This window comes from Protopterus annectens, chromosome 2.part0, assembly GCF_019279795.1.
Source record: "Protopterus annectens isolate FY-2018-M chromosome 2.part0, PAN1.0, whole genome shotgun sequence".
Taxonomy (NCBI): Eukaryota; Metazoa; Chordata; order Ceratodontiformes; family Protopteridae; genus Protopterus; species Protopterus annectens.
The window spans coordinates 398,704,931-398,724,694 of record NC_056728.1 but is presented as its reverse complement, the minus strand read 5'-3'; the positions used below and the strand labels follow the sequence as shown (position 1 = coordinate 398,724,694).

Sequence of the window (19,764 nt, the reverse complement as noted above, 5' to 3'; positions counted from 1 at the left end):
AGTTGATGGAGGGATAGTTGAAGTAGTCCAGTATGAGTTAGGTTGGACCCTAACATTCTCCAGGGTACTTGGGACATGGTTGGGGACCTACAGCAGGCTACGACCTGAATCTGTGTCTTACTTCAGGTGCAGCTAACATTGGGTATCTCAGATGCATCCTGTTGGGCTACCTGCCTGGAGGTGTGTGCATCCCTTTATGAATATGGAAACCTCACCGCCTTTGGCACTTCAGTAAAAGTTCTGGGGCCGAAAAGTGTGGAAGGAGTTCTAACCTGGCAGTGCAGGGGTGCTTTCTGCTGCCTTGAACCAGGTCTCTGTTACAGCACAAATGTCGATGTTCTCCATTTTAAGGAGTGCTTTGAGTGACTGCATTTTGAGATTTAGATCTTTAGCAACATGACCCTCAGACTGCATTTGTTCGTAGCGGTTAGTGGTAATTTGGTCTTTGGAACACCTCCTTAAAAAAGGCACTATAGGGGTGGCAAGAGCCTTGGCCAGTATCCGGAAGCCCAGGGGTGACAGATGCAGGCCATCTCTGGCAAAGCATTGAGGTCCGTCAATCAGGTCATCCCAGGTAGACAGATATTGGATCCCCTTAGAATGACACCAGAAACATAGCCAATTGCTGAACTTAATCATTTTCTGCTTGTATTGTGGTATCATTCTGGGTGATTGCAGAATGCTGCTCAGGGCTAGGGTCATCCCCACTTGGGCTACATAATCAGACAGCTCCGCCAGGTCTCTTCATGTAGTCCAGGGAGGTACATATCAGGTCATTCACACCCACATGTACAATAAGAGTCATTGTACATGTTGAGGGACCCAAGTGCGTGAGTTATGTGGCGGATCCTGCATCCCGACAGGCAGCGGACTCTTACTTTCTCCTTTTTCAACCTAGTGAGTAGAACATCAGTGTGCCTCACTAGCGAGTCACCTATAACCAGTGTGTTGGGCATGCTGTTTTGCCTTGGGGGTTTGAGTGTTACACCGTTCAGGAGAGTTGTGTCTCGCGACTAGTGCTGTGGTGATAAGAGTGCATTTCTGGTGTTTGGTACAGTTTTGAGCCTCCGCAAAGGTGGGTGCGTGGCTTGTGCTTTTACACGAAGGCACATGTTCCATGTGGTGTGGTGCAAGTGTTGACCTCCTCTTGACCAGCTATTCTGGTCCTGGCTGGAGTGTGGCTTCCAATTTGGATATACAAGTGCATCTCTCGCAAGTCCAAGTGTTGGGAGGCAAGAGGAGAGGGTTGTCCGTGTACATGAGGCAGTTGCTACATTGCCTCAGGATGCCAAAGTTCACCAGGTTAATAGAAGAAAGCACAGGGAATGGACCTTTAGACATACCTGGAGGGGTGGGTACAACTACTGGAGCGGTTTCCTTTTAGGACGTTTAGTGCTAGTAGCACTTGTGTGCTACAATAATTGCTGCAAGAAGTCTGGTAAAGTGCTAGACTAAAGCTAGCAAAAGTGCAGGAGAGAACACCAGCAGGTCTAAAAGGAAAAGTTGAAGGGCACTGCCACCGCTCAGAAGCTTGTTATCTGTTGCAGTCAACAAGTACTACCTTTACTTGCAAACCCACATTCTTCAGAATGTGCTGATGCAGGATTTTTGGGCAAGATTTTAAACATTTACAGCATTAGCACACTATTTCAAAGAAAATTTGCAGATAAAGCCATTTAGCATTCTTGATTCTTAGTTACCTTAATCATTCAAAACGTGGCAAATGGAAACTAGGTTACACTATGAACCAAGTGTCATTTACAGTTAAACACTGCATTAAATACTTGTCAGAATAGTGTTACGCTTCAAAATAATGTGAAAAGTATTACTTTAAGCCAGTAGTTTAGATATGCTATTGAGCAGAATAAAAAAAAAAATCAAGATAAAATCAGAATACAATACTCACCAAGAGGGCTTGTTTGAGACTGATGCCATAAAGTTTTTCGTATTGCGCCTTGATTTCATTCATGTCGATCTCACTGCGCGAAACCATGATTCTGATCAAGTCCCTGTCCCGTGTTCCAGAACCCTGTAAAAGGTGCAGCACAGTGTATTAGCCAAAAACCAAGAGTCTCTCAGAGTACAACATAACTGTCACACGAACAAGCTACCCTAGTTAACACACTAAGAAACTCAAGCTGTGCTTTTTATCAGCTGAATTGATGAATGAGCAAAACAAACTTCATTAGCCTATGAACTCTTGCACAAGATGTTTTTCTTTGCAAACCTTGTTACTGAAACTAGTACTTTGGTAAATTGCTAGCTTAAAACAATAACCAAAAGATCTTAAAGGTCATAGTCAAGATTTTGGTAAGCGACATCCAATGGGTGGGGAGTCCGCATGAAAACTTTGAGGTAGTGGCATGGCAATTTGAATGTCACACAATACTTAGTTCAATTTTCAGTGGTGGTGGTGCTGCGGTAGCATTGTCGCCTCAGTTAGACATTGCCCGTTCGATTCTGTTAGAGCGTCTTCTGTGTAGCGACATGCGTGAAGGGGCTTTCCTTCGTTGAAGGTTGTGTTGCCTGGCAAGCCAGCATGTCAAAATCTACTGCCCATCATTAGCGGACCAGAGTTCCACTGTGGCGACCCCTAACCGGGAAAAGCCAAAAGAAACTAAAACTTGGTTCAATTTTCAGCCGATTTTTTTTTGTGGTGTTTTCTTCCCCATGGTCTTAACAGCCTTCATTTGGTAGCTGGCTTCCTTTCATATTCCTAAAGTTCACTGCACTAGAAGCAAGTATGCATATGCCTTGTGAGAGGGCTAAGCGTCACAGGGGATAGTTGTGGTTTTGCATCCACTTCCTGCTAGGAAGGACCCCCCCCCTTCCCTAAAGTTACTAAACAGGATAAAGCAGGTATAGAAAACTAAACTTTGTGGGGGGTTAGAAGACTCTAGCCTTAATGGTTACAAGACTTCATTTTTCCATTTTACAAGTAAATTTTGATTTCTGTAACTCAGCCAAACTTCCAAGCTGTACCCTGGAGTTATAGCCACCACTCAGAGCAGAGTTCTGTAAGGACGCTGCTCCTATATAGGAGTTTCCTTTTTTCCCGACACAACTGTGGAGTGAGGCTATTCTTGCCAACCTACTCAGATATGTAGCAAGAATTCAAGTTTAAATTGCCAATAAATTTGTTTAAAACAAAGATTTAACAAGTATACGTTAAAAGGATTTAAAACGTAAACAGAATTATGGGAAGAGAAAGGAATCCTGCAGTGCAATTTTCTAATGCACATTGTCCGAAAACAGTACTGTATTTGACATTTGTTAACCGGGTTAGTCCAAATGGGCTTGTGGCCCATTTTCAGTGGAGACCAGAGGAGGAAAGCTCCAGTAGTACATCAATTTTAAATATTGATATAGCAGCAGTTATAGCAAAAATTCACATATGTTGGGTTACATGCATAAGTTGCATTAAAAAGAAGCTTAGTAACAATTTTACATAGGTCAACAATAAAAATTTGTTTGTATAAGATTATGCAAATGCATAGTAGACACATGCGAGATAGAGAGAGAAGCATGGACCTTTTGAGGGTACATAAAAGGAAGGAAGACTAGGTGGGGTCATGGCAAGGGCAGGTCCTGAAATTGAGGTGTGGGAGACTGAACGCAAGTAAAGGGGAAGTTTGTTCCAAGCATGGGCAAGGGAGTGTTTGTAGAGTAGTTTGCGTACTGACCTTTTTGGGTGGTAGACATCAAGTAATTGTTGGTTAGAAGTACGGAGGGTCCAGGATGGGATATAGATGGAGACCAAGGAAGACTGATGGACAGGAGGTGGTATGAAATTGGTAAGATAGCAGAAATTGGGAAGTTCAAGCCACTGAAGAGAGTTTAAAGAAATGCAGTGGTGTGAGTTGTATGGGGTTAGTAATGAATCTGGCTTTTTTATGGTAAGTCTGTTGGAGTTTGAGAGTGGAGGCCTGGATATTGGTAAGAACTGGGGTGGTGTATAAGAGAGGGGGAGGAGTGCCTGGCACAGGGTAAGTCTAGATTCAGGGGTTAGGAATTTTTTGTTCAGTTTGTTAAAAAACTAGGTCTGCTATATCAGAAGTATGTGTAGGTTGAAATTTAGTCATCGATAATGACCCCTAGTTGTTGTGTGGGTATCAGGTTGGATAGTTGTATTGTTAGATGTAATAAAAGGAGGTTTTGTGATGAGAAAGAACGGGGAAGGAAAAGTAGGAGTTTGGTCTTTTTGGGATTTAGGATCAGTAGGTTGTGAAAGAGCCATTGTTCAGTGGCTAGTAGGGCTTGTTGGGTCAGGGAGTGTAGTTCAGGAATGTTATTTGAGATGGATGTAAATGTAGAGTCATCGGTATACTGACTAAGGGAGGATTTTTTGCATGAGGTGTAAAGATCATTGGTGAAGATGTTAAACAAAAGGGGTCCCAAGATGGAGCCTTGGGTAACACCAGTGGAGATGGGAAGGAAAGGTGAGGAGGATGAGAGCCATTTGACAGTTACCCATCCAGCAGGGAACAATTAAACCAGGCAAGTGCAGAGGGGGGACAGGTGGAGATTTGCGAGTTTGGATAGTAGTAGAGGATGACGGACATCGAAGGCTTTGGGATAACAGGCTAAACTGTTACAATACAGAAATGAACTGCATTAAACTGTACACATTACTAAAGGCTAGAATTACAGAAATGTACATACTCGCAAGCACTGCACCTTTTGTTCCTCAAATGTGTGGAAAAAACTGAAAATGCAAGCTCTCCAAAAACTCTGGAGAGCAAAAATATTTCCATTGAATTTTTTACCCCTTTTATTCACAGAAAGCATTACTTTTGACTAAATACCAGGAAAGATGCAGGTCATTACAAACATTGTCAAGAAATAGCATAATAGCAAACACCAGATTCCAATCTTGTTACATGTTCCCTTGTGACTGATTGAGTGACTATGATTGAGACCCTACAATGCACACCCTCCTAGCATGCATCTTGGACAGCACATCTATCACAAAAAATGCATAAGACATGCACTATGCATTTGTGCTGAAGATTCATCCCATTTGGAAAATGTTTTTACAATCAAGTCTTAAGTGTCACTTTTCGGTATTCCTATGACTTCCGGAAAACTAAAAATGACATTTTGCCTAGAGTGAAATTATTTTATTTGGATATGGAAAATAGCTTAAAGCCCAAAATGTCAAAGCAGATTACCATAAAACAATATATTTTAAAGGCTATTTACAAAAATATACCCACAGTTATGCCCAAAACTGGAGACCAATACTTACTGGCCAAGTACCTATGGAACATCCACTAGTTCCCAGTAAGGGATGAAGTTTACTTGACCATACCAACAGTACACAAATTTTAAATGTGCCAACACATCCTGAAGTGAATAAAGGTTGCAGAGACATTTAAAGTCTTCAATAGGTTATGTAAAGCTCACCCAGTAAATACATCAAAACTGGACAGACAGAAACCAAGTCATTCCTTTGCACTGTTAATATGAGATTTCATTTAATTACAACCTAAAAAGTTAAAAGGGATACCATTTAGGAGCGTGTGCCAAATTGACAAGTGTTGCTCTGTTGTACCACGTATAAAAACTGGACAGCAGTATCATTTTATGGTTTGCCTTTGCTTCACTGGACATATTGGTCCACTTGTTCTACAAAATATCTTGTATGATTAGGGGATTTTAAAATTACCACTGATGCATCTACCCAGTGAAAAAATCTAGAGGGCAAATTAAGTCATGAGAGAGATTAAAAAAATCCATCTACAGCTGGCAATTCTGGGGTTTGTGTAAACACAAGAAAAGTACAGTTGTGTACCTACCATAAATGTAGATGTTAAAGAGTGTATTCACTGTTGCAGTCATTACACTTTGGGTTATCCTGCTGGCAGGCTACCCGCAGTCGGACAGATTCCAAAGTCTAGGTCCAGCGTCGGTTGCTGTCGCCTCTTCCCTGACAGTGTGCCAGGGGTATAAAAGATGCAGCCAACGCCATTTTCTTCAGTTTTTCTTGTCCCAGATGTCAGGTGCCCCCAAATAGGTAGGCTGAAAAAATTATGCCAAAAAGCATGCATGTACTAAAATAAATTTCATCTACAAGCAAATGTACCACATAGGTTGTATAAAATTGAGAAGTACAGAAAAGTCCCAGCAAAGAAAAGGGGGATGGTGGGTGGGTAACCTGGACTGCAACAGTGAATATACTCTAACATCTACATTTATGGTAGGTACACAACTGTACTATGTTAATAGTGTTTCACTGATTACACTTGGGTTGAATCTCAAAGCTGAGGTTGGGTGGCTAGGCCTAAATAGGATTAGGAGAGGCTACCAGGCCCTGCAGGACTGCAGTGGCAAAGCCTGCTCTGGATTTAGAGTAGAGAGGTAAGTGGTAGTGCTTGGTGAAAGTGTGCACTGAACTCCAGGTTGCAGCCTCCAAAATATCTTTGGTTGGTACTCCTCTGAGGAAGGCTGCTGCTGTGGCCTAATGCCCTTAGGCACTGATTTGCCATGTTGGGAATAGTAGAAGCGGATGCAGTGTCCTATCCATTTTAAGTAGCCTGCTTTGAGATGGGCATTCCTTGTGATCCTGCAGCATAAGCTACAAACAGTTGCTCAGTTTTTCTGAAAGCTTTTGTTGTTTTGTCCAAGTATAATCGTAGCAATCTGTGTATGTCCAAAGTGTGCAGAAGTCTCTCCCCTTTATTCTGGGGATTTGGATAGAATGTTGGCAAATGAATGGTTTGGTTAAGAGCCACAGTGGATACTACCTTTGGCATAAATGTTGGGTGTGTCCTTAGAGAGACCCTGTCCAGATGAAAAATGATGAAAGGTTCCACTGCCATTAATGCCTGTAACTCAGAGACTCTTCTTGTTGACGTTATTGCTAGGAGCAGAGCAGTTTTCCATAAGAATTTTATATCAGCTGTATTAGCTGGCTCAAAAGGAGGTAGTGTGAGCTTTTCTAAAACAAAATTGAGGTCCCAAGTAGGTATTTGTGCTCTCCTTGGGGGTCTTATGTTTTTTGCCCCTCTGAGGTACTGTCTTAATAGTGGAGGAGAAAATAGGAGGCTCCGTATTGTAATGAGCTGAAATGGCAGAGGCATGGATCTTAAATCGATGAGGATAGGCCTTTGTCCAGCATCAGTTGGGTATTGTAAAATCTGAGGTATATTTGGAACAAGTGGTTAGAGTCCTTGTGCCTGGTTCCAAGCACAGAATCTCTTCCATTTTTCTGCACAAGATTTCCTAGTGCTGGGCCTCCTGGCTTCTAAAATGACATCCATAACAGCTTTAGAGAGAGGTGTGGTCTGAGTGGCTATTATCTGCCATCCAGCCAGATTAAAGGTTCTGAGTTGACTGTGCAGAAACTCTTGTTTTGTTGAGTCAGATGAGGAATTTGAGGTAAAGGCCAGGCTGGGCCTTGAGACAAGCTCTTTAGGATTGGGTACCAGTGCTGGCGTGGCCAGTCCAGGGAAATCAGGAGCACCCTGGAAGAAGAGGCAGTGGAGGAAAGGCATAAACTGTCAGGGTTTTCTAGCTGAATGATAGAGCATACACTTTCCATGCTTGTGAGCGATTCTTGTGCAGAATCTCTGTAGTTGGCAGTTGAGGGGAGGCATAAAGATCTATGTCTGGGCATCCCCATTTCCTTGTTATGCTGAAGACCTGTGGATTTAGTTTCCACTCGTGAGGATCCATGAGATTTCTGCTTAGTCTGCCAGTGTGCTTTTCATTCCTGGCAGGAATTGTGCCCGCAGATGTACTCGATAGGTCAGTGCTGTGTTCCACAAAGTCATGGCTTGCCTGCAGAAGTAGGAATGCGTGCTCCCTTGCTTGTTTATGTACCACAACTGTGGTATTGTCACGTCTTTAGTAATAGATGCCCTGGATGTAGTAGATCCTTGAAGGCCGTCAGGGCATTCTGTACTGCTAGCATCTCTTTTTGATTGATGCAAAGATGCATTTGTTCCTTGGGCCACGTGTCCTGAATACATTTTCCTGCCAAGTGTGCACCCCAGGCATAAACTGATGCATCTGTCGTTACTGTCTGCCTGGCTGTAGGCAAGGTGAAAGGCTGTCCCCTTGTGGTGACGGGCCAGTGCCCACCATCGAAACTCCTGTTGCAGGCAGCGAATTGGAGTTGTGGCAATGTTGAGTCCAAACTTTTTAGATACTATTGTAGTTTCCTCATATGCAGTCTTGCATATGGAATTAGTAGAATGCAGGATGTCATGAAGCCCAGGGTCTGCAGAATTTTTCTTGCAGGGAGCTGGGTCTTTGTTGCCATCATTTAAAAGTAATGAGTCAGTTGCCTTTGCTAGTCTGGCATGAGATAAGCCGTCTGGGCAGTTGTATTTAAGCTTGCACCCAGGAATATTATCTCAAGAGGGCACTAGTTTTGATTTCTTTTCGTTTACTGTGTACCCTAGGCAAATTAGTAATCTTTTTACTAACGCCAGATGCTTTAGTAGAATGTCCTTGCTCTCCGCTTGAATAAGGCAGTCGTCCAAGTAGGCATATATTTGAATTCTTTTGTCTGCAAAATGCAATTACTCGTGCCAGGCATTTTGTGAAGACCCTGGGCGCAGTAGATAAGCCAAAGGGCAGTGCAGAGAATTGGCAATGCCTTGAGCCAGCTATGAATCTGAGCTATCTTCTGCAAGATAGTCTGATTGGGACATGCAGGTATGCCTCCTTGGAGGTCCAAAGTAACTAGCCAAGCCTTCTTGCCCAGCATGGGTAGAAGTTGCTGCAGTGTTAACATTTTGAATTTTGGAACATCCAGGAAAGTATTTAGGATTGACAGGTCCAGTATTGGTCTCCATGCTTTGTCCTTTCTGGGTACCAGGAAAAGTCTTGAGTAAAATCCTTGTCCCTGTTCTTGCTGTGGTACTCTTTGAATAGCTCTCATGTCCATGAGAGCAGAAATTTGTTTTTGTGCTTCTGCCCATTGGTTGTGTCAGGTCCGGCATACCTTTTGATTTTGGAAGGGTGTGAAAGTGGAACCTGTAACCCTGGGAGACAACATTCAGTACCCATTTGTCCTAGGTGATCATGTGCCAATTTTGAGAAAAGTGCTAGCTTTCCCCCTAAGGGAGCTAGTGCTTGGCATTTGTAGAGGGAAGTCATTGGGACAGTTTCCTATAAGGTTGTGATTTGTCTACTCCTCCTTTGGGGGTGGAAGCACCCCATTGTCTAGGTCTGTATGAGCCTTGGGGCTGAGATCTGCCTCTTTGGCATCTGTATCTGCCTCTTTGTGGCCTGTCTGACACTGGAAAGGAAGGCCAGTTTCTGCTAAGCCTAGGTAGTTAAACCTGTTACTGTCTGCATTGATTTTGCTTTATCCTCCATCTCTTCTGCCTTAACATCAAAGTATCATGCTGTAGTAGAGCATCCAATAATTTTACTTTAACATGTTCAGGTAAACTTTGTTCTTTCAACCAAGCATGCCTTCGAATGATGGAGCCTGTAACTGTGGAAGCCTCTAATGAATCAAAACCACATTGCAAGAGTATGCTTTCCCACTTGTTCAGCTGCATGCAATAAATCCTGCATTTCCTTATTGTCAGGACATTCTGAGTTTGTAAGCATTTTCTGTTTCAACAAGGACATGAGGTACTGTTGATATTTAAGCATGTGAAACTGACAGTTTAAAGCCCTTACAGCTAAAGTAGCAGAAGTGTAAACTCCCCCCCCCCACGTATCCAAAGCTCTAGAATCCCCATCAGAGGGGACAGGGTTTTTTGCAGTGGAAGCCTTAACCCCTTTGGGACCCTGAGACATTGTTTCTGGATCAGCAGCAGGGGCCTGTGTTGAAGCAATAAGAGAAAGTCTGAGCCTTTTCTTGGATTCTGAATAATCCTGGCTCTCCCAATGGAAATACTCCCTCATGGTGTGCAAGGTTTCCCCAAAAGAATAATCCTCAGGCAGAGAGGCTGAAGGTACAGATTCTTCTGCATCAGAGTCCTCATACGGAGGGAGAGAACATCCCTGATCTGAGGAGGAATCGGAGGAAATAGAAACCTGGTCAGAGGAGTCAGCGTCTTGCCTAGGCCTTTTATCAGGAGGGGGATGGTAACCCCTGATTAAAGTAATTAGGTCTTCGGCCATTTTAAGCATCTGTTTCTTTGGCATGGATGACTGTTCTGGAGAATGCTGTACTTGTTTCCTTGTCTTTAATGGTGTTTTTGACTTTGCCTTGGCTGCTATAGTGGACTTAATAGTAAGCTGTGAAGGTCTGAAAACACCCTAAGAAGCAGATGCCTGCTCAGTGGCTCTGGACCCATCTGAGGGAATAGTTTCCGCAGACTCAATTACCTTGATTTCCAGAGGCCTAGGTGCCTCTACATGGGAGTCTGATACGGCCTGTGGCTCTGAGGTAGCGGGTGTCAGGGGCTGCGAAAATACCTCACTGAGAACTGGCGACTGGCCTAGAAGAGGCTTCGTCTGTTTTGGACCTCTGATGCCTGTCCTTTTCCTTGTCTTTGCGTTTATGAATTCTGGCCAGTTGTTCCGACGGCATTATGTAGTTAAACCTTCGGCCAAAGTAGTGTAAAGCATAATCAGATGCTTAGTGCGTTTGTTGAATCTAGCACAAAACCGAACTAGTAACGTCATGGTCAGGGCCTAGGCAAGGAATACAGTAAGAGTGGGAATCCTAATTAGGTATTTGCTTCCCACAAGAAATGCAATGGTTAACTTTTACTGACATCGGTCTGGAGCAAGAAAAAGTTTCCCCAACGGGGTACTTAGCTTTACTGAAGACTTCAGTTCTGAAATTCGATTTCGAAAATCTCAGTAGTCGGCAGACTGGCACTTGCAAACTGCTTTTGCTTCGGGCACCGCGCGACAAGAAAGACTGAAGAAAATGGCGTCAGCTGCATCTTATACTCCTGGCACACTGACTTCAGGGAAGAGGCAACAGCAACAGACGCCGGACCTAGACTGGAATTCTGGCCGACTGCGGGTAGCCTGCCAGCAGGATAACCCAAGTGTAATGACTGCAACACTGAAACACAATCAGAACATTTTGACATCCTTGCTGGATAAAGAAATATTTCTGGTATCAAATGACTGAACCCAATATCTGGAAAAATAGCATTTATGATCCCCAATGTGCCAAGGTCTCCATGGCTACTCTTTCTCTTGCATCTTTTCCACTGGAATTTAAAGTAGATGTACCCGTTTTAATGCTAGAAGGATGTATACCAACTTGCTGGACAGTCTGAGAATCCACATGACTTACTACTAGAAATTTACAGTATAATATTTTGGAAGGTAAACCATTGTTGTTGGCCTGGATTGGTCAGGTGAGAGTAAAACCGCATAAGAGTGGAGATATATGCATTTAACCGGCTTCATGCAACAGCAGTGTAACTAGGTCTTTCAAACGCATTAGTTTTTCACCATTTAGAAAAGACCAACCCTATTAAATGAAGGCACGTTAAAAAGTTGTCTCTTACCACAACGTTCCATCTGAGTTGTTGATAATCTTTCAATCACTGATTGGTTCGGTTCTGAGCCCTCTGAACAGAGTCTGCCTTATACCAAGCTTGCGTGCACCAAAAACTAGAGCTAAGCTGCTACCCACAATGCCCTTCACTCTGGTACCTCAGAGTTTGCATGCAACAAAGTCAGAGGTCATCTCTGCGCAGAAACCCTGAAAACATCTCAAAGACCCAGAAGATCCGCCAGAAGCCTTTGGTGGGGGACTGTGGGAGGGGTGTGAGGAGTGGAAAAACAACTCTATGGAATGTTATGGCAAGACATAACTTCTTTATCTGAAGTTGTTAATCTTCTTCCTATTCATCACTGATGGGACAGAATCCCAAGCTACTTGGAAAACATGGTGGCCCTTATGGAAGAACATTCCTGAGAACCATTGAGCCAAAGGCCACTCTTCCCTGGAGATCAGATCCAATTTGTAATGCTTGATGAAGGTATGGGGTTTAACCCAAATGGCTGCTGCACAGATGCCATCCATGGAGGCCCTAGACTGGAAGGCAACTGATGGTGCAATAGCCCTAGTTGAGTGAGCTTTGATTTGACCAAGCTTAGATTCATTTGTAAGCAAATAATTTGTAAGCGAATATGAGAAGCTAATGCAATCCGAGCCATTTTGACAATAACGTTAGATACTGTACATCCCATTCTAGGTCCAGAAAAGGAAGTTGGTCCGACTTGCAAAAGGACTTCTGTCCAGGTAAAAACTGGTGGGGGCATGGTAATAGTCTATGAACATCCAATTCATGTAGACAGTATTCTCCCTTGTTTGAATAATCTGGAAAAGAAAATACAGGGAGCTCAATAAAAAAATCTGAAACCACTTTGGGGAGAAAGGATGGGTTAGTACGAAGTGATACTCTGTCCTTATGGAAGAGCAGATAAGGGCTCTTGATACACAAGGCTTGCAACTCCGACATTAGTCTGGCTTAAGTGACCACCACCAGAAATAAGGATTTCCATGCCAGGAATTTTAGATCACATATTGCAGCAGGCTCAAAAGGGGGTAGAGAGACTGAAAAATCCGGGAGAGATTCCATGCCTCCACCGGTTGCCCGATAGGTCTGCTGTGCTGCTGTGGAAAATTCCCTTGAGAAAGGCAGCAGAGGAAATAAGCGGGACTCTCTTTGAACCATTATGGAAGTTGGAAATAGCTAGTAAATGGACTGATGGTGGAAGCCAATGCACCATTTTCTAACTCCTCAGCAAGATAATTGAGTAGTAGCAAGATAATAGAGTAGTAGCTACAGGAGCAGAGAAGGGATGTGACTAGATGGAGAATCTTTTCCATTTGTCCCTGTAAACTTTTCTGGTGGATGGTTTATGGGATGCCAAGATATCATGGACAGATTAGGAGAGGGTTTCCTGCCTGGCAACTAACGGAAGTGGAGGAACCAAGCAGTCAGCTTGAGAGTGGATAGATTTGGTGGGGTCAGCCCTTGTGGGCGAGATGAGTTCTTGAGTGTCTAGGATCCCAGGAGGTAACAGATTAAGTCGGAGGAAGGAAAACACACTTGAGGCCAGAACAGGGCAATAAGGATCACTGCTTCTCAACCGAATAGCTTTCCTTAGAAAAAGGGAAATCAGAGGAATCGGGATAAGCATAAAAGGAGACCCGCAGGCAAATTGTGAATCTAAGCATCTCTTGGCGACTCCCTGTAAGGGGGAAAAGAGGACAAAGTAGCTGCTGTATTTTGTGTTTGAAGGGGAGGCGAAAACATCACAGCAGGGCTGATGATTTCTGCAGTCACACTAGAGACCACTCGTGAGGACGCAGGATGCATCTGCTTAGCCTGTCCTCAATCATGTTGGAGATCCCTGGGATATGCATTGCAATCAGAACATGGTTGGAAGCATCACCCAATGCCATACTCTCATGGCTTTGCGACATAGGGGGGGTAGAATTTGGGCCCTCCCTGTTTATGTACCAGACAACGGACATGTCTGACTGGATAGCAATCTTTCTGTACAGAAGGAGAGGGTGGAATACTTGCAATGCCAACAGCACCGTTAACTCCAGGACATTGACATGCAAGTTGACCTATGCTGGACCACGTGCCTTGGACTGACTTTCCCTAGAAGTGGACCCCCCAACCCATCAGGGAAGTGTTGGGTTGGGGAGCCTGGAAGGGGCAACAAAGATTTTCATCTGTACTCCTCCAACAGAAGAGATCTTGTTTGCAGGTGTTGGTGATGAGAATCTGTGAGCTCAAGGGATGAAGACTAGATATCCATTGGGACAGGAGCCATTATAGTAGTCTCATGTGTAATCTGGCTAGGGGAACAATTGGGATGGCTGCTGCCATAGACCCCAGAGCCTGAAAAACTTCACTTGCAGACACCTTTCTTCAGAGTATCACTTGAACTTGTGCCCTTAAACTCTGAAGCCTTGAGGGGGAAGAGAGACCAGACTTTAGTGTTGAATATTGCCCCTACAAATTCCAATTGTTGTGAGGGCTGAAGGTTGGGGGCCCTGACCAGAAGGCACTTGGTGGGGGCGGAGGAGACAATCTAAATACAAAAACACCTGGAATCCCTGAAGTCTGAGCTGTGACCACTGCTAGGCATTTAGTGAACACACTGGGGGCCGTCGAGAGACCGAATGGCAGGGCTCTGAATTGGTAGTGATTGGCTCCCAGCCAGAAGCGAAGGGGACTCCTGGAGAACTTGTCGATTTTGATGTGGTAATATGCATCCTGGATATCTAACAAGCCCAACCACACCCTCCTACAGAAAGGGGAGGATGGGTTGAATCATGACCATGTGGAACCTGGTCTGAACCACCGATTTGTTTAGATGGCAGAGATCCAAAATGGGCCTCCAGTCACTGGTCTTTGGTAAAAAAAGACTCTTGCGTAAAACCCTGACGCACACTGGTTTTTGACATAGCTTTTGTATTTCGGAAGCTGCCTCCTCCCTTTGAGTGGGTGGAACATCGGGAAGGGATTTTGGAGGTCTTGGGTAAGACATTAGGGGAATGTGAACCTCTGGAAATTATTCTCTGCACCCACTGATCATTTGTAATGGAGAGCCAGGCAGCTTGGTGCAGAAACGTGCCCAGACTGCTTGCAGAGGAAAGCAATTGGGCAGTGCTTCAGGAGCACTGATATGGTCCCAGAGAAAGAATCTCTGGAGTCCTGATTAAGTCCTGATTTTGGGGATCCCCTCTGCCCCAGAAGGGGAGTCTTCCATTATTGGAACCCCCCTCTGCCTCTGGGGTAGTCCTCACCACATGCGTCACAGAAAGTACCTTGAGACTTCTTGTGCCACATCTTTAGACTCCTCTGGTTCCTGGAGAAGGAATGCTAGGTTTGGAAAAACAGACCCCAGACAACGTCTTCCCGTCCTGTTCGCACCTGGCTAATTATCCTTGACACTGAACAAAGCTGATTGTTCGATAGGGGCATTTAAGTCAGTGGTCACAAATGCACAGCCAAGCGTGGCGTCCAACTACGCCTGCACCCACAGCTGTAGCCGCTCCTTTGGTTGCGTGGGACAGCAGCCTCATGGACAAATTGGAGATGGACTCTAGGGAAGCAACTTTCACATGCCCCATCCGAAACTTGAACCACAAGGGTTGCAGAGCACTCTGAGATCTCTCTGGAGCCTCGTAACATGTGCAATAAAGTTCAGAGACCTGACAGCAAAGGTCGCAGACGCAAAAAACTTGCTTTCCTAACCTGTCCACTACCTGGGACTCTTGTTGGGCAGGTGAACAGCAGGACTTTCCTCAAGGTCCTTTTTCGTGGCTGCCTCCACCACCATAGTGTCTACTGGCAAACTTGACTAATGCAGTTGATCCTCTGGAGGGAAGTGCATCTTATCTCCTGGGGATGGCCTCTAAAGAGTCTGGGTTCTTCCATGTCCACTGCACGAGGAGCCTGACCAACTCATTAGCAGGGGTCACCCAAGTAGAGGGCCGAAAGCAGAAAGCCTGCAGGAATTCAGATTCCTCAGAGGAAGGATTGGAGGGCTTCCAGTTACCCCTATTTCCAGGATGTCTCCAAATCAGACAGTCAGGTGACAGTGGGGATCCTTTCCCATCATCTTAGTCCGTATCTCCTGTGAGGGGCTCCTCTGCGGAGTACATGCGTTTCCTCTTACATGCCTGTTTCATAGGGGGTTCTTCTGTGGGAGCATCCGAAGACTCAAAGGGAAATACCCTGGGCCTTGCACTCTGAGCCCTGGGGGTGGGGGGGTGGGGTGGCCTTTGACAGCTGCAGCTCAGAGGAACTGGTGGGATTGTCCAACGTAGGATTGCTCAAAGCGAGCATCCTATCACCCGAAAAGCAGGCCCGCCTGAAGAGGAATGGGAGCCCGGAACCAAAGGAGACCATTTCAGAACAGAGGTCACACCCTGCTCCATGCAGTCCATTCCCAGGGATGGAGCCTCAAGCAAAACCAGGGCAGCAGTCACCCTCTGTCCTGAAGAGAGGATCGGCAACACAACCAGAAATGTGCCAGGAACCGTGGGTTCCACCCCCCCCCCCCAAGCTTGAGATTAAGGATGGGATCCAATAGAACAGACACCCAAAGGGGCCTCTGAGCCTCAGACACTGTAGTCAGTGCTGAGGAAGGCGGTCCTCACAGATGTCGGAAATATGAGCCTTAGAATAGAGAGATCTAAGGAAGGAGAGTATGTAGGGGGTCTCCGGTGTAATAGACCCGAGTATGTAGGGGTCACCAGTGTAATAGACCCAAAGCCCGGAGTGGGATTGGGTCTAGGAAAATTTGTAATTCCCCTGGCGGTCAGCAGCTAATCAAAAAGGTGCACCATGTCCAATTATGAAAGGTTCCTAGTGGAACTTACCGGATGCCCCTGTGGGGGAACCAGGCTGGTCCAAAAAGGGGCTGAAGGCTTGTCCGGCAAATGGATCCACAGACTGGGTATACTGGGTCCACGGTGAATTAAAGAACAGCACTGACAGTTTGGAAACTGGCAACAAGGGAATGATCAGAGCAGAGAACGGGCTTGGAGCAGAGGTCCCAGCTGGGGTGGAGGTCAATAGCGGCTCTGAAGCGGTTGGAACAGTGAGCAGAAATGGGGGAGGTTGGTTCCAAGGTAGAGACAGGCAAACTGGTTGTACTGGGTGTCAAAATCGGAGCCAGAAAAGGTGCCAATGGAGTCTCTCTGTATGAATCACTGGAGCCAAACTCTGAGCCGAGGTGGTCGGAACAGAGGAGGCGATATGGTGCTCTGTAGAAGTAGTGGGCCTTGTGCTTATGGCTTTTGCCCCCTATCACCAGCCAGTGAAGAGGGGTCTGAACAAGGATGTTTGTCCACAGGAGGGGATGAGACCTCAGATGCAAAAATAGCCTCCGAAAAAGGTGAAGGAAGCAGGCCCTTAAGAATCAACTTTTTGCATCTTTCATTCAGCGTCTGCTGACTGAAGCTGGCACAAAATATCACAAGGAGGTTTCGCAAATAAGTGCTGAACCCCCAAGCAATATCACTATTTCGGGAGTTTATCACTGCAAGAAGAGCAGTGTTTAAACCCAGTAGTCCCTTTCTTTTCCGACATAACAGGAAACACACACATTAAAGTAAAGGTGTAGAGAGAAAAAGGGAAATACCAACAATGGTACTGGGAATACCACAAGGGTAAAAGGGTCAGTACCAACAATGGTATGAAAGAAATCCCTGTGGGTAGAGAAAAATTAGCAAACTGACCAAAAAGATTCACAAATACTTATCTGGAGAGCTCAGTGAAATGCTGCTACATGGCTGCATGGCAAACCAGTGATGAATAGGACGATGATTAACTTCCGATTTTTGAATTTAACTTGGCAAACTGCAGTTGGTAAGACACTGAAGGTATATAGCAAATCTAAAGCTAAAAGGGAGGTTCTGCAAGGCAATAGCAATAATCCTGTACATTTAAATTCCTTACTTCAGAAAGTACAGTTGTATAAAAACACAGTAGGTGTCCTCTTCACTGCTGTAGTATTTACAGAAGGGATCTCCTGCCAAAGATAGCCCGACATCCAGCCAGTCTTTAAATCTTATTGCTGTATGTCACCGGCTCCCCACACAAGGCACAGGGAATAAAGTGATGTAACTGAATTTCCCCAGGATAGGGAAAATACCCTTGGGGACAAGGGAACATGTACAGCCAAAAAGAAAAAGCAAGGGCCAGGAGGGAGGGACCAAATACTGCAACAGTGAAAAGGACACCTACTATTATGGTAAGATTTTACGTAACTGCGCCAAGTCCTTCCATATCACTGCTGCACAGAAGGGAGTACAAGAACCAAAAAGCCTTGGAGGAATAAGACACAGAACAGCCCTCTACAAACCCATGCAGAATAGCCCTGGCAATAGCATCCAATTTATAATGCTTAATGAAAGTATGCCAAAAGGACCAAGGGGCAGCCTAGGATAGAAATGGTGCCCAAACCCCTGAAAAAGGGCATGATGTGAAGTAACCGCCTTAGGAAATATCCTTAAAACATTTTTCACAAAAAAAACAAGGAGAGGGATGAAGAGAGTCACTCAGACTTATGAATTACCTTGGTTTTATTTAACACCTTAGCAGTCTATGCAGAGACAAGGTGCGAAGAACCTTCCATCTGGCAGAATGTGCAGAAGGAAAAAAGGAAGGTGAATAGACTAAGGGACAACTCACTAACCAGGTCTCTAAAAAACTGTAAAATGAGGAATAACCATAATAGAGTTCACTCTTGGCTGAAAAGTCAGAAGAGTCTTGCAAGTACAATGTTGACAAGTGGAACTAGCAAGTTCAAAAGTAGTCAGTCAAATTTTCAACAAAACTGAGGTCCCAAGGAGGTGGAAGAGGCTTTCTTGGAGGCCTGTATGAAGGCTGGCTTTAACTTTAGACTGGGGAGGCCCAAGTAGGATTCAAGGGCAGAAAAAAAGTACAGTTTTGTACCTACCATAAATGTAGATGTTTGAGTGCTAATACAGCTGCAGTCATAACAGATGGGTTCTCCTGCAGTCAGGCAGGTCCTCGGTCAGCCAAATTCCAAAGTCTAGGTCTGGCGTCTGTTGTCGTTGCTTCTTCCCTGACGTCAGTGCGACAGGGGTATAAAAGAACCAGCCGACGCCATTTTCTTCAGTCTTTCTTGCCCCAGATGTCAGGTGCCCCCAGAAGGAAGGCAATACATAAAATAATGTAATAATGCAATGCAATATAATCAAAAAAAAAAAACCGTAGTTGCAAGCAAATACACCATAAAAGAATACCCCTGGAGTGGAAGGTGGGAGGGAAACCTGGACTGCAGCTGTATTAGCACTCGAACATCTACATTTATGGTAGGTACAAACTGTACTATGTTCATCGTGCATACAGCTGTAGTCATAACAGATGGGTAGAATCCCAAAGCTAAGAAAGGGGTGGTAGGCACTAGGTGGAGCTAGGAGGAGCCAAAATGCCCTGCAAGACTGCAGTGGCAAAGCCCTGCAAGACTGCAGTGGCAAAGCCTGCTCTAGACTTGGAGTATAATGGTAGGTTGTAGTGCTTAAGAGAAGGTATGCACAGAACTCCAAGTGGCTGCTTCTAAAATATCCTTGGTAGGAACTCCTCTGAGGAAGGCTGCAGAGGTGGCTGTGGCCCTGGTGAAATGAGTTCTAATGCCTGTAGGTACAGTTTTGCCATGAAAGGAATAGCAAAAGCGTATGCAGTGGGTTATCCATTTTGAGATTGTCTGTTTGGATATTGACTTTCCTTGAGCTCCTACCGCATAGGCCACAAAAAGCTGTTCTGATTTTCTGAAAGGCTTTGTTCTGTCCAAATAACGCAGTTGTCTGTGGATGTCCAAAGAATGCAGTAATCTCTCCCCTTTGTTTTGAGGATTAGGATAAAAAGTAGGTAAATGTATGGCCTGATTTAAAGCTACCCTGGATGCCACTGGCAGACGGGTTGGTACGCAATGAAACTCTGTCCTGATGGAAGATGATGAAAGGCTGGACAGCCATAAGAGTCTGCAGTTCTGAAATTCTACGAGCTGAAGTGATAGCCAGAAGGAAAGCTGTTTTCCAGGACAAATATTGCAAATCTGATGAGGCAGCTGGTTCAAAAGGGGGCAAAGTCAGTTTTTCCAGAATGAAATTAAGATCCCAAGCAGGTATTGGTTGTTTTCTTGGAGGTCTTAAATTCTTAGCCCCTCTGAGGAACTGTCTTAATAGAGGGTGAGAGAATAAAGGTGGATCAGTGTTGTATTCTGCAGAAATGGCCGAGGCATGGATTTTGGAGAACGAAAGTCCACTGCTTAGCAGTTCGGCCAAATATTGTAGTATTTGAGGTAAATTTAGTTTTCCAGGGC

The 19,764-nt window shown here is 44.9% G+C and overlaps 1 protein-coding gene across 1 annotated transcript in view; it reads right to left on the bottom strand.

The window, feature by feature from the left end:
* Positions 1 to 19,764, bottom strand: part of LOC122793104 (annexin A1-like) — a 301,760-nt gene that overhangs the window by 28,510 nt on the left and 253,486 nt on the right. The window contains exon 12 of the mRNA XM_044060836.1: positions 1,907 to 2,029. Within this exon, the coding sequence (XP_043916771.1) occupies positions 1,907 to 2,029 (123 nt within the window). The remainder of the gene's footprint in view (positions 1 to 1,906; positions 2,030 to 19,764) is intronic.